The sequence below is a fragment of the Vulpes vulpes genome, chromosome 14 (genome assembly GCF_048418805.1).
Source record: "Vulpes vulpes isolate BD-2025 chromosome 14, VulVul3, whole genome shotgun sequence".
NCBI lineage: Eukaryota > Metazoa > Chordata > Mammalia > Carnivora > Canidae > Vulpes > Vulpes vulpes.
In genome coordinates, this window is record NC_132793.1 from 26,358,197 (window position 1) to 26,373,176 (window position 14,980).

Consider the following 14,980-nt stretch of genomic DNA (forward strand, 5'->3'; position numbering starts at 1 on the left):
CTTGGTGCCTTAGTCCTTGGGCTGGGGGGAGGGGGCACCCGGGCCTCCACCCTTAAAGGCAGCGGGAGTGGGAGTGGGTGGATGGGTGGGGGGTGGATGGGCCTGGAGGATATTAAAGAGACACAGAAGCTGTCTGTATGAGCCTCTCCTGGTCATTCAGCAAGGGGCAGGGATGCAGGAGCCCGCCAGGGACTAGAGTGTGCAGGCAACAAAGCCGAGGTAGGGGGGCGGGGGTCTGTGTCCCATAGGGCCTGAGGAGCCTGCCACCTCCCAAAAACTGCTCTGGGCTGGGCTGAATCCTGAGACTCCATTCACTGCCCTGACCCCCACCCCTATCTCTCCATGGAGTCCTGGTCTCCTGAAAAGGCCCCTGAATCCCTCCTTCTCTATGAATCCCTTTCCCCTGCTGAGCCCTTCTGCTCCTCATCAGCTCCTTCCTCTTCGCTACTCACAAATACTAGCTAGTGAGCTTTAGAGCGCCTCCTTCTTGCCTGAGTTTTTATATGCATGAGTTCGCTTAATCCTTGGGAGGAAACTGAGGCTCGGAAAGGGTAGGCTGCTTGCCTGAGGACAGCCAGGGTAGAGGAGGCTGGATTTGAACCTGGACAGTCTGTGTTCCATGGTGGCTGTTAAGAAGCAGTTCCTTGGTGCTCATTTAACTGGATTATTTGGGGCCTTTTCAGTGGTGACTTGTATTCAGTTCTTTATATACTTTGCATATTAACTCCTCATTGGATATATCATTTGCAAATATCTTCTCCCACTCAAGACCCTTCCCACCTGGAGCTTAAAGGCCAGGGGGGGCAGCCACTGAGGAGGGAAGGCCTCTGGGCAGCCCAAGCAAGCATCAGAGTGACCCCGAGGGTGAACAGAGGTCATCGGAGCTGAGTTTTCTGAACTAAAGGTAACTTGGAGTTGAGAGGGGTCAGAAAAACCTCTAAGAGCCACCTGTATGGAGTTCCTTTCCTGTTATGCACTGAGCACTGTGTTCAGGGCTGTGGGGGGAGCCCAGATTCCAGTATTGGGGGGGGTGGGAGGATGGATGAAATAATCCTCACCTGCTGCCCAGCCTTGCCCTCTGGAAACTGAAGTTGGTGTCCAAGGTCACCAGCTAGCCAGGGGTGGGGCTGGGAACCCCATCCTCCTAATTACTATGATTCTGCCACCCAGAAAAATGAAGAGATTGTCTGGCACACTTAAAATTCCCGCTAAGATGTAATTATTACTCTTGGATTTAATCCTATGAAATGCTTTGGGCCCTGCTGGAGCCCTACAGGTGAGTCTGAGTCATGGCTATAACTATAGAGGGGTCAGAACTGAGTGGTGGCTAGCATGTGAGAACAGAGGGTACGGAGCATGAAGAAAGCCCCCCGTGATAGGTGCTACATGAAAGATAGTACTACCAGCCTCTGGTCAATGCTGACTGGGCATCCAGCTCTTTGTTCGCTCGGAGTTGTAGTTTCCCCCCTGTATGCAACAAAGGGTGGAGTAGTCTGAGCGACTAGACCTCTTTCAAACTGCAACCCTCCTTTGACAATTAAATGAAAGATACAAACCCTAGAAAAATGCACAGACATGAAAGAGTTTGTATATACTTTCTGTGGGTGTGGGTGTCCCTAAACCCCAGGTGTAAACTGTTGAGGGATAGTGTGGGGCACTGTTTAGGCTCCTGGGCTTTGGGAATAGAGAGACACAGGTTCAGATCTTGACTGCCTCCAGGTACTAGCTTCATTACCTTTTTACAGGGCTTTAATCTCTTTGAGCCATTTTTTGTTTTGTTTTGTTTGAGAGAAAGATTTTATTTATTTGAGAGAGAGAGCATGAGAGAGAGATCACAAGCAGAGGGGATGCATAGAGGGAGAAATAGACTCCCCGAGGAGCAGGGAGCCCAGCGCAGGACTGGATCCCCTCTCCAGCCTGGGCTCATGACCAGAGCCAAAGGCAGATGCCCAACCGATTGAGCCACTCAGGCACCCACCTTCTTCTTCTTAATAATAAATGGGTAATGATACTCATCTCACACACTGTAGTGAGAACTGACCTGAGAACCTGCAAGAAAGGCTTTAGCCAGGTCAACACCGTAGATGAAAACTCCCCAGTATTTAAGGAAATATTTCTCCAAGTGTGGCCCATAGACCACCTGGATCAGAATCCCACAGAACTTGTTAAATGCAGATTACTGGGCTTCTTGCCCAGAAAGTCTTATTCTGCAGATCTGGTGTGGAGGCAAGGGCTGTATGTACACTGTAAACCAGTCTCTGCCTCCCAATTCTGATGAGAGTTAGTCTAAGAAGCACCATGGCTTTACAACTTCTACAGTCCAGGTCCTGAAAAGAGACCTGTAAGGTTCCCATAGGCTGGGAAGGACAGAGAACAGGTGCATGGGTGGGGCAATGGATGCCTCTGGTTGCTCCTCTGAGCCCCGGCGGGACAGGCAGATCCTAGGGTATCCTCCCCAGTACCCTCCAGTGGGTCTTAGCATCCCACTGTGCCTCTAAATGCCCACTTTGTCTCACAAGATGCCCTCTGGGCCAGGCTACCACAGAGAAGGGCAAAAGGATTGGGCCTCCCAGGGTCAGAGGGAGAGAAAAGGAAAGCGAAACTCGCCCATCCAGAACTTTCAGTTTCGCCGCCTCCGCGCGCCATCCAGGTGGCTTCGCTATTCCCTGTCGTGCTGGGTCGTGCTGGGGTCCCAGCCACCGCGCACCCCACACCTGGCCGCCGGCGCACTGCGTCCTGGATGGCCGGCGACCCCTGGCGGAAGGAGGAAGGGAAGGTCCCCGCCGGCAGGCGACCGATGGCGGGGGCCGGGGGTCCCTTGCGCCTCCGCGACTGGCTGGTGGCACAGATCGAGAGCGGGCGCTACGCGGGGTTGCGCTGGGAGGACGCAGGCAAGACCCTCTTCCGCATCCCCTGGAAGCACGCGGCCCAGCAGGGCTACCAGGCGCAGCAGGACGCGGCACTCTTCAGGGTAAGGGCCACTCGCTTGCCCCTTAGCCTCAGCTGTCTCTAGGTTGCAGAGAGTGTTGTGCATGCATGGGAGACCCAATGACGCCCTCTTTTTTTAAAAAAAGATTTTACTTATTCGTGAGAAACACAGAGACACAGGCAGAGGGAGAAGCAGGATCCCTTTGGGCACTTCAATGCAGGACTCCATCCAGGGATTCTGGCATCACGCCCTGAGCCAATGGCAGATGCTCAGCCACTGAGCCCCCGCCAGGGCTCCACAAGGATGCCCTCTTAAAACAGAATCAGCCAAAGGGGCAATACGTGCACCATCCCCCACCTCTCCAGGAGGCCTCTCCTCCCTTCCCACAGGGAAACTAGACACCACCGGGGATTCCCACAACTTCCCACCCCTCCAAACTGCCAATCTCGGTAGCCTGGGGACACATTCGGTGCTTCCCTACACCAACCCTTCTCAGGGATGCCCCCCCCCCATCAAGGGATGCCCCTCCTCTACAGATGCACCCCCTCCAAGGATGCTTCTCCTCCAGGGATGCCCTCTCCAGCCTCAGTCACCATTAACTTCCTTCAAACTGCCTCCTTCCCATCAACTTCAAAACTCTGGAAGCTCTCCTCTGAGCAATAAGCCAGCCACTGCCACCACCCAAACACCACAGCCACCTTCAGCTCCTACTTTCACAGGTCTGGTCATCAACTCCCTCCCTCAGTCTGGCTTCTGTCCCTTCTGCTAAACATCACTCGTTTACAAATCCAAAGATGCCATCACCATTATCTTTGACCTCTTGATTGGTCTGGTCCCGGTGGACCCTTCCTCCATGATACACTCTCACTTGGTTTCCAGAATCTGCTCCCATCACCACCCTCACTCCATTTTCTTTCTACCTTCCTGACCCCAAACTCAACCTCCCCCGCCCTCCACTCCTCTGTGGGTACTCTCAGCACTGCTCCAGGACCTCCCTCCTCATGGCCCACTCCCCTCCTCCACAGCCCCACCTTTCCCAGCCTCCCCTCCAGGCCCCAAGCCTGCTGGTCTCATGACCCCCAGAACTCTCAAACTCAGCACATCTTCAGTACCACACTTCCTAGTTTGCCTCGACAAACTTCTGTGTGTCCCCAGATGGAAGGTGACACTAAAAGTCACCAGATTCCAGAGCCAGGCACCTGAACCCTGGCTTCTCCTCTCCCTTCCAGTCTCATTGCACTCTATCACCAAGGCCTGCTGGTTCTTCCTACAGAAGTTTCTCTGCAGTCCATCTGCTAGGATCCATTTCCTATCTCTCACCATCTCTCACCAGGACAATCCCAATAACCTCACAGAGCTCCCTGCTCCCTCCTGCCCCTCAGATCTCCCCTCAGTCCTCCAGAGAGATCTTCCTTTTTTTTTTTTTAAGATTTTATTTATTTATTCATGAGAGACAGAGAGAGAGAGAAAGGCAGAGACATAGGCAGACAGAGAAGCAGGCTTCATGCAGGGAGCCCGATGTGGGACTCGATCCCAGGACTCCAGGATCATGCCCTGGACCGAAGGCAGGCGCTAAACTGCTGAGCCACCCAGGGATCCCAGGAGATCTTCCTAAATGTAAATCTTGCCTTGACACTTCCCTACTTAGAATCCTTCCATGGCCTCCCCATTGCTCTTGGGATAAAGTTCTAACTCCTTACCAAGACCTCAGAGCTGTGCATGAACTGCTCCTCCCTGGCTCATCTCTCTCCACCCTTCCCTTCCCTGGCTTTAGACCTGGCCTGACAGTTCTTTCAGTTTCTAAATGCTTCATGTGTCTGTCACTGTTAGACCTTTGCACCTGCTGTTCACCCTGACTAAAATACCCTCTCCTCTTCAGCTTTACCTGGCCAACTCATCTTGTTCAGCTTAAACATCTCAGGAGCCTTCCCTAATGCATTCATCCGTTGAATGCGTTTATTAAGTTCCAACTCAGTGCTTCTCCTAGGCCACCTCTGATTCCTTCTGCTTCTTCCATTGAAACAACTCCTCCGCAGCAGACTGCCTGCAGCTACTTGAGGCTTGTGACACTGAGCACAGGGCCTGGCCCACAGAAGGTACTCAGTGAGTATTGAACGGGGGGGTTACATAGCCTGTCCCTTAGGACCATGTGCTGTTCAGAAGAGGGAGATTCTGAGAGACTGGCCCTCCCCTCCCCTCAATCCACCACTGACCCATGCAAGGGACTCCCTGGCTTTGCACCCTCCTGGTGCCCCAAAGGGCATGGGATAAAGCTCGGCCTTTGAGGAGCTTCACGATCCAGCTTCCATCTGTCTCTACTTTCTCTTCCCCTCCCTGCACCACATGCAGTGGACCCTCATTATTTGCGGATTCTATATTTGCAGATTTGCATATTCGCTAACATGTATTTGCAATTCCAAAGTCAGTACTCAAGGCACTTTTGTGGCCCATGGGCAGGTGCAGAATGGCCAGTTTGGTCCCCAGATGCACACATTCCCAGCTGACGCTGAACAAAGTGACGCTTTGCTTTCTTGTCTCAGCTCTTCTACTAGAAACAGGTGTTCTTTTCAAGGGCTATTTAGTGCCCCATTTTCCCATATTTTTGTGCTTTTTGTTGGCAATTTTACTATTTAAAACGGCCCCCAAGCCTGTGTAACCCCAAAGTGCTGTCTAACATTCCCACATATGACAAGACTATGATGTGTCTTATGGAAAAAATAAGCTTCAGACAAGCTTCAGTCAGGCATAAGTTATTGTGCTGTTGGCCATGAGCTCAATGGGAATGAAACAGTTTATTTTATTTTTTTTTTTAATTTATGATAGGCACACAGTGAGAGAGAGAGAGAGAGAGAGAGGCAGAGACACAGGCAGAGGGAGAAGCAGGCTCCACGCACCGGGAGCCCGACGTGGGATTCGATCCCGAGTCTCCAGGATCGCGCCCTGGGCTAAAGGCAGGCCCCAAACCGCTGCGCCACCCAGGGATCCCTGAAACAGTTTATATGAAATAAAATGTTTCTTTATTTTTATTTTTTATTTATTTATTTTATTTTTTATTTATGATAGTCACACAGAGAGAGAGAGAGAGAGAGAGGCAGAGACACAGGCAGAGGGAGAAGCAGGCTCCATGCACCGGAGCCCGATGTGGGATTCGATCCTGGGTCTCCAGGATCATGCCCTGGGCCAAAGGCAGGCGCCAAACCGCTGCGCCACCCAGGGATCCCGAAATAAAATGTTTCTTAAACAGAAATACACATAAAACAAAGTTACACACAGTGTCTCTTCTGTACCAGGTACCACTCTAGGTGCTGGGGGACAGAGCAGCAGACAAAGCAAAGGTCCCTCTTTCATCATAGTGATAGTACCCTGTGTCCTGTGCCCAGGTTAACTTTCAGTTATATCCTTAATATAATGAACAAAAATTCAATAAATAAGCACTGACTGTGTGCCAGGCACTGTGCTAAGTACTTTACACAGACCGAGACCACTCATGCTACACCCCACACAACCACATCAGGTTAGGTATTGTGGACACAGTTTGCAGGCAGCAAAATCAAGCCTTAAAGTTCTCACCATTGCCAAGCAGCACCAACACAGGAGCTCCGTTTTCTGTTTGGTGTTCATTTTTCCACATCAGGTCTGGAATCTCTGAAGGCAATGACTGAATAGGATTCATGAGTTAAAACCCTCCAGTATTGAATGTGGTCTTTGCAACCAGTATATCTCCTCCTGCCCTCCCTTGTGGTCCCTCTGCTCCAGTCACACAGGCCTTGCTTGAATCTATCAGTCTTCCCACCTCAGGACCTTTGTACTTGCTGTTCCTTCTACCTAGACCACCCTTCCCCCAGCCCTTTGTTGGACTCCATCCTTTTCGTTGAGGCATCAATTCAAATGCCACTTCCTCATAGAGGCATTTCTGATAACCCCTCTAAAGTAGCCCCTCATATTCTTATTCATTTAATGCCTCTGCCACTAGTCATTCTAATGTGTTTAACAAATATCTCTGGTCTGTATGCTTTCTTATAGAGAAATGTTTTGTATGTATGCTTACCTCATACACTTCACGTTATCTGTAGATCTCATTCTGTGTCTTCCCTTTTTTTGCTCAGGATCATGCTCTGAAGATTTATTCTTGTTCTCTGTACATCTTATTTGTTGCTCCTAGATGCTTCTAGATGCTGCATAGACTCTATAGTGGGCGTCCATGACACACACACACCTCTATCCACTTTCCTGGGGATGGACACAAGTTTGCTCTTGAGCACCACAAGCAATGCTATAGTGAATATCCTAGCCCTGCTCCCCTCATAAGCCCCTGTGAGAATTCCTTTGGAATTGGGATTTCTACTCAGAGAGTATATTTAGACTTAATTTGATGAGACATGCCTGATTACCATCCAGAAGCTCTGTACCATCCCACACCCACTAATAGTGTCCACATCTCCACCATCTCCTGGCATTATCCAACTCACTAAATATTTTGTTGGCTTATAGGTGATAGCTCACTTAAAAAAAAAAAAAAAGAAAAGAAAACTAAGTAGGCTCCATGCCTAGCATGGAGCCCAGCGTGCGGCCTGAACTCATGACCCTGAGATCAAGACCTGAGCTAAGATCGAGTCCGATGCCTAACCCACTGAGCCACCTAAGCACCCCAGTAGTTCACATTTTTATTGTACATTTCTCTGACACTAATGAGTTTAAAGTACATCCTCATATGCTCATGGGCTTCTGGTTTCCTCCTCCCTAAATTGCCCATTCTTGCCCTTTGATAAGAACTTTTTCTTTAGGGGATGCTCTCTGGTTTCCTGTTGGTTTGTGAAGTTCCTTTTATGTTCTAAAATTAGCCCCTTGCCGATTTCAGACATCATCTTTGTTTTGCCTTCTGGTCCATGCCTTTGAGGGGGCACAGGAAGGCATTCTTTCCCCCTGAAAGAGTTTTATCTTCTATTGGCTTCCACTTTCACCTCTCACCTTGGGTTTTTGTTTTTTGTTTTTTTAAAGATTTTATTTATTTATCCGTGAGAGAGACAGAGAGAGAGGCAGAGAGACAGGCAAAGGGAGAAACAGGCTCCATGCAGGGAGCCTGATGTGGGATTCGATCCCCGGTCTCCAGGATCATGCCCTGGGCTGAAGGCGGCGCTAAACCACTGAGTCACCTGGGCTGCCCTCACCTTGGGTTTTTGAATCATCTGAAGTCCACTTTGTCTGTGGCAATAGGTCAGGATTTATTTTTATAGTTCTCCAGATAGCGAAGCACTGCCATTCTTTGATATCCCACGATCCTATTTTTTAAATTGATCATAATCCACAACCTGGAATATTGTTATTTCCATTTAGCTGTTTGTAGCTGTTTTCTCTCATCAGACTTGAGTTCCTAGAGAGCAGCAGTCATGTCTATCTTGTTCCCCATTCAGTCCCCAGTCTCTGGCTCAGGCCTGGCACACTGTAGGAGCTTGAGGAACATGCGCTGGATGGAGGGAAGAAGAAACAGAAAAGGATGAAGGGGAAGGGGACAGAGGCCTGGAGGGAGAGAGAGAAGGGTGGGAGGTGAGGCAGGCCCCCCTCCTTCTGCACAACACCAGCCCCACTCCAGGTCTATCCTTCCCCAAGCACCCCTGCTCATCCTCAGGCTTGGGCCATATACAAGGGCAAGCACCTAGAGGGCATTGACAAGGAGGACCCTCCAACCTGGAAGACCCGGCTCCGCTGTGCCCTCAACAAGAGCGCCGACTTCTGTGAGGTGCGCGAGCGCAGCCAGCTGGATGTCTCCAACCCCTACAAAGTCTACCGGATTGTGTCCAACGGTGCCCATTGTCCAGGTACCATCTTGCCCCTGGAGGTAGTGGCCGAGGAAAGCTCTCTGGGCAATAACAACCTCATCTTGCCCATCTGTATGTCAACGGAGAAATGGTGGGCTTATTAAGCTTAAACTCCCGGGTTGGTAAACACAGAAAGACCCATAGACATTCAATTTCTGTTCCCATTAGAAAAGGAGGAGACTGAAGCCCAGAGAGAGGTGGGCCCTGCCTGAAATCATGCTGTGACCTCATCCTCATGTGGGATTACCTCTATTGGGGGGGGGTCCCCTTGAGGCCCAGGAAACAACAGCTTGCCTCTTGCTCCACCCAGTTGCCAGGGCTTGTGCTCCCCCTGAAAAGAAGAACATTCTTCAGAGTCAGCAGGAGTCCCCCAGAGAAGTGACAGAGCCGGCCTGCAGGACAGATCAGGTTGGTTGTCCTTCAAGCTTCTGCAGCCTTGCCAGCTCAGTCACCTCTCACCCGAACTGCCCTCGGTGCTCTCTGGCACTGTCATCTGTCCTGTCCTCTCCTCCAGCTGCTGCTCCATCACCATCCCCATCCCTCCTGCCAGCTCGACCTCTTCTTACCTCTGCTCTATCTGCACCACCATCTTCAGCTCCATTGTCCTGTTCCCTTTGCCTCTATCACCTCTCGGTGCCCCTTGTTCCCTTCAACTCCATCACCATCTGCCTCAGGCCTCTCTCCTGAAATTCACCCCTTGCCCCTGTCATCATTGGGTCCATCACTCTGCCCTCATCAGATGCAGCTCTGTCACTGCATTTCCCTCACCTTCTCGCTGTTGCCATCACCCCAGCATCTCCACCCCCATCACCCTGTCCATATCATCCCCATTACCACCACCACCTCTCCCCCACCATCCATGGTTCATTGCTCTGTCCCCATCCCCCCACCAGCCTGGTCCAATCCACTGTCCCTAGTGCCTCCATCAGCATGCATTCTATATTCTGTCCCCCATCTCTATCACTTCTGTTTCCATTTTTATCACCTCTGTCCCCTCTATCACCTCTGAACCCCCATCTGCTAATTCACTCTTCACTCTTCTCTTCCTGGCATAGTGAGGAACCCCCTAATCTCCAACGGCCCCATCAATTCTTTACCTCTGGGAGAGAAAAGGTCTTGAGCTCTGAAACCTTACAGCCTCTATTGACCCCAACTGGCCTGCAGTCTGTCCAGGTCTCCTTCTGCCCAATTGAGGACATTCTGGGAACTCCTGTGGCCCCCAGTCTCCTCTCCCACACTCATAAATCTCTCCCAATGGCCAGGACAGCTCCAGATCAACCACAGAGGATAAGGACGAGGAACAACCCCCCAGGTTGGCCCAGCGGGCCTCTCTGCCATCAGCTGCCCAACTCACAGGCCCTCTGGCTGACCACAGTAAGGACCAGATCGCCTCACTCATGCCTGCCTCCTCTCTGGCCTCCTCCAGGACCTTGACCTAGGGGTGGAGAGACCCAGGGTGAAGTGGTGCCTGACAGCTTCCCCTCCTTCCCTAGGGTACCAGGTGCAGGAACCTGCATACCACTGGAGCCCCTTGCCCTCCTCTGAGGATTTCAGCAACCCTGGTAAGGAATCTGCAGGCTCTCCCCTCTGACTAGTGTGCAGAACTGGGGAGAGCCAGTTAGCCTTTGTCTTTTACCCAAAGCACCCAGCCCAGATAATAAAAAGAGCTAACATTTGTTGAGGGCTTAGTTTATGCCAGGCATCTTCCTAAGCTCTCCTGCAGCCCTGTGAGATAGATACTGCTATCACCCCCACTTTACAGATACAGAAACCCAACACAGAGATTAAGAACCTTACCAAAAAAAAAAAAAAAAAAGAACCTTGCCTGAAATCACACAGTAGCCTTGTGAAAGTTTTTTTTTTTTTTTAAGATTTTATTCATTTATTCATGAGAGACACACAGAGAGAAGCAGAGATATAGGCAGAAAGAGAAGCAGGTTCCCTGTGGGGAGCCTGATGTGGGACCCAATCCCAGGACCCCGGGATCACTACCTGAGCCAAAGACAGATGATCAATCAGTGAGCCACCCAGGCGTCCCTAGCCCTGGGAAAGTTACTCTCGGGTCATAGCTCCTAAGTGGCAGTTGAAAGATCAAAATGCAATGGCAGGGCAGCAGAGCTCCCAGCCCAACCTGTTGAGCATCCTGCTGTCCCCTCATATGGGAACCTGCTGTTTTATTGTTGCTTGTATCAGCATTAAAATATTTGCTGGGGGGCAGCCTGGGTGGCTCAGCGGTTTAGCGCCGCCTTCAGCCCAGGGCCTGATCGTGGAGACCTGGGATTGAGTCCCACATCAGGCTCCCTGCATGGAGCCTGCTTCTCCCTCTGCCTGTGTCTCTACCTCTCTCTCTCTCTCATGAATAAATAAATAAAATCTTTAAAAATATATATATATTTGCTGGGAAGAAGCTCCTAGAATCCCAGAGATTGGGACTGGAAGGGCCCTAGCCTGTCCCAATTGTACAGATGGCCTCAGGTCCTATGCTTTTGACTCTGGAGCTCAACTACCAGTTCATTTATACTGGAAGCTGCAGCTATTTACTACTGGTACTAGTGCTACTACTGCTACTACTAGAATTATCATTATCATTTATCCGGAGGAAGCACCAAAAACTCCCGACATGGGGGCCCTCAGGACCTCGGGCGGTGGGGGCGTCCCCTGCCCTGTTGAGAGGGTGTTCGGTGCTGGGGCCTCCAACGCCCGGCGCGCCCCCTCTCCCGGCCCGCAGACTGCTGGCTGCACGTGAGGCTGTTCTACGGCGCGGAGCTGGTGCAGGAAACCACCGCGCGCACCGCGGAGGGCTGTCGCCTGAGCCCTCGGGCAGTCACCGCGGCCGAGCGCCTGCTGGGGCCGCCGCCGCGCCTCGCGCAGGTCCGCTTCCCGGAGCCGCCGCCCGGCGCCCGCGTGCTGCGGCGCTTGCTACGGCACCTGGAGCGGGGCGTGCTGCTGTGGGTGGCCCCCGAGGGCGTGTTCGCCAAGCGCCTGTGCCGGGGCCGCGTGTACTGGCGCGGCCCGCTCGCCCCGCACCGCGCGCAGCCCAACAAGCTGGAGCGCGAGCGCACCTGCCAGCTGCTAGACACGCGCCGCTTCCTCGAGGGTAAGAGCGCGGCGGTGGGCCCGCTGGCATTGTGGGACAGAGTGGCTGGGCACAAGGGGCGTGGGCAGAAGCACGAGAGCAGAGGAGAGGGCGCACGCGAGGTGTGAGGGCAGGCGAATGGGCTTATGGATTCTGGGCTTGTGGTGGACATCGAAACAGAGGATGAGACACACAAGCGCCGCGAGCGGGAACGAATATGGGCATCGGGGGACCTGGGCGCAGATATGGACATAGACTTATGGGAGGGTAGGCACGGGGCAGGCTGGGGGCATTGGCTGTGCGGCATGAGCGTAAGACTTGAGCAGGTGCCTTGGTATAGGGCGCTAAGCCTAGGCTGGGCACTCAAGCACTGGGCACACCATAGGTATAGGTGGATGGCAATGGGCACAGGCTGATAGTGAGCATAGAAGCACAAGGCACAGGGCATGAGCACTGGAAGTAGGCACAGATGTGGGACATGAAACAGGTATAGGGATGTGGAAGTGGGCACAGGGCACGGGCGCACAATGGGGATGTGGCCTTCCAGGACATGGGCATGGGATATAAGCACCAGGTGGGATTCCCAAGCCCCCAGTCTTGCTGCCTGTAGAATTGCGAGCCCACCTGCAGGATGGTGGCCAGGAGCCCGAGTACCAAATCCATCTGTGCTTTGGTGAGGAGTACCCAGGGCCCCCAGACCAGCCAGAGGAGCGGCTCATCATGGCCCACGTGAGTCACCTCCCACTCCAGTGAAGAGCCACGCCTTCCAATCACCTGGAACAGCCCCTTACTGACTCCCTTCTGTCCTCATTTCCTGACTTGATGACCTTCTGGTCTGTAGGACCCTGCATGTAAAGTGTCTGTGGGGTGGGGAGAATGTCACCAGGGCTGTGACTTGCTATGGAAACCTAGGGGGTGCTGAGAGTGTTGACTCATTGCACCCCACACCCTCAAAGGTGGAGCCAGTCTTCGCCCGCCAGCTCTTCCTGGACTCCAAGCGCCACTATCGTGGTGCCCCAGCGATGGCAAGTCCCCAGCTCAGCATGTCCGATGGTATCACTCACTTGCTTACGGCACAGCTGAATCAGCAATAAAGGATCACTTCCTCCTCTCCTACCATCTGAAGTCAGCCCTCCCACCCCGGGTGTGGATCCCACCCCAGAGCTGCCCAACTGCCAGGGACTTGAGGCCACCCCCCACACACCCATCAGCCAGGTCTGTGGGGACAGCGGAAGCAGATCTGTGCCCTTCAACCTCTCAGCCGCAGAGGCAGAGACGCAGCCCTGGAACAAGGCGCGTAGGCGGACAGCATGCAGCTGGGCCTGGGAAGTCAGGAGGAAACCAAACTCAACCTTGAGGTTCCAGAAACAGCAATTAGGGCAGAAACAAAACTTCATTTCTTGTTGGGAGCCCAACAAGTCTGAGATGGTATACTTGAGAGCCTGCTTTACCTCCAACTGATTCATTATAAGGTTTGCTTAAAGCTGGTTTTACAGATAATTAGATCCTCAGGGATCAGAGTGAAACCACATAGTAACAGAATTGCCTGCCTCTGAGGGGCTCTGAGTTTCCAGGCCCTTCCTCCTACCTGTCACTAGTCTCCATTCTTATACGGCCAGGGAGGGGATCCCACAGCAGAAAACTTGGCCTGAACCGGGGTCTTTGGGGGCTGACAGCTGAACCACCAGCGCCAGTAGATACTGTGTTTAGAGAAACTGAGGCAAACCCCCAAACATAGCCCTAAGGCAGAAGCGAAAGTAGGAAGCGGGGGTCCAGGCCCTCCCCAAACCCCAGTGAACTTTGCAAACTGCAAGTTGTAGGGAGTCCTTGAAAATTGGGAAGGAGCCCCTTCAATCATGAAGGCAATTGACCCTGCCTTGGCAGTAAAGTTACTGTTTCCTGCCCTGGATATCAGACATTGTTCCCTCTTCTGATTTCTGACTTTCTTTATAGGGATTCTCCTACAGATGGCAACATAATAAATCTCTTTTAGTGATACATTAATAAGTCTCTTTCATGGGGCCAGGGAGGGGGGAAACTGTATGCTTTGACAAAGGACTGAGGTCAATCCAATCACTGTTTTTTATTCATTCAGCTAATGTTGATTGAGCACCTACCCAGTTCTGGGCCAGTGCTGGACAAAACAGCAAGTCCCTGATCTCTTGGGGTTCATAGCCTGTTTTCCAGTAGGGATCCAGTGATGTCCTCTATCCCTGCAGCTCTTCCGTAGAAAAGGTGGTGTTAAGGAGTTACAGAATCCTGGGTTCAAATCCCAGCCTTGTCACTCACTAGCTGTGTGACCTCAGGCAAGCCCCTTAAGCTTTCTGAGGCTTAGATTCCCCATCTATTCAAAAGAAGCCGTGAAGGCCTTTGGAGCAATCTTGGTCCAAGGAGTAAATGCAGAGAGAGAAGATGAGTTGTCAGGAGGCTGACATGGAGAGGCACACAGTTGGTGTCCTTTGACTTGGTTTCTTATGGGTGGGAGAGCATGGAGCAGGCTACTCCATCCTTCAGAAGACCTGACTGTCCTAGGCTTCGCTGGCCTAAGGCTGCAGCTGGTGGGGAGCCTCAGTTCAGAGTGACATTCTTGAGTCATGTCCAAACCTCTACTCTGTGCTAGACCCTAGGAGAATGCTGGATGCTGTGTAAAGGGGCTGTTGCCTTCTCATCACAGCACGGACAGCTGAAGAGTCGCCAGCCGCAGTTTGGAGACGGAAAACTGAGGCTCAGACAGGGTCAGGGACTTGCTTCAAACCCCTCTTTGTGGGGGGGAGAGGGAAATGTCTCTGCCCAGATGGTTGCCCTCCCCTCACCAGTCACTAGAGGGCGCCCAAGCTCAGCATACCGGTTTAGCGGCTCTCACCGCCTCCACAGCGAACATCCTGGAACATCTCAGAGCTAGCGTGACCCCAGGGGCTGTGCGCTGCTGGGAGGAGAAAGTAGACCCCAGAAGGGCCTGGAAGAAGGAGACCAGAAAAGAGGAGCTAGAGGCAGGGACCTGAGGATTCCTGGGGGCTTTTCCCACCGGTGCCCCCAGTTCTCCAGTTCAGCGTTGAATCTTTGTCTCTCCCCAGTGGGTCTCTCTGTGTCTCTCTGCCTCCATCTCTTGTGTCTGGGCCTGCGTCTCTCTCTCGGGATATGTCTCTTTCACTCTATCTC

The 14,980-nt window shown here is 52.3% G+C and overlaps 1 protein-coding gene across 2 annotated transcripts; it reads left to right on the forward strand.

Annotated features, from left to right (window-relative positions):
- The first annotated feature begins 2,105 nt into the window (after positions 1–2,105).
- LOC112909913 (interferon regulatory factor 4-like) lies at positions 2,106–13,819 on the forward strand. Of its 2 annotated transcripts, none has more exons than XM_072736136.1 (8): positions 2,106–2,971; positions 8,537–8,745; positions 9,056–9,153; positions 10,008–10,119; positions 10,239–10,307; positions 11,474–11,842; positions 12,432–12,550; positions 12,778–13,819. In XM_072736136.1, exons 1-8 carry the CDS (start codon positions 2,499–2,501, stop codon positions 12,913–12,915), a joined length of 1,587 nt encoding a protein of 528 aa, XP_072592237.1. In that variant the 5' UTR covers positions 2,106–2,498; the 3' UTR covers positions 12,916–13,819. The 2 variants fall into 2 exon arrangements, with proteins under 2 accessions (XP_072592237.1, XP_072592238.1); XM_072736137.1 differs by having other exon boundaries at positions 2,612–2,971; positions 8,556–8,745.
- The last annotated feature ends 1,161 nt before the right edge of the window (positions 13,820–14,980 follow it).

Bases quoted from the DNA above. Each gene is read 5' to 3' on its own strand.
- LOC112909913 (XM_072736136.1), top strand. From the start codon at position 2,499: ATGCCCACTTTGTCTCACAAGATGCCCTCTGGGCCAGGCTACCACAGA. The intron at 10,308-11,473 runs GTAAGGAATCTG...CCCGGCCCGCAG, and splicing joins TGAGGATTTCAGCAACCCTG to ACTGCTGGCTGCACGTGAGG. The intron at 11,843-12,431 runs GTAAGAGCGCGG...TGCTGCCTGTAG, and splicing joins CACGCGCCGCTTCCTCGAGG to AATTGCGAGCCCACCTGCAG.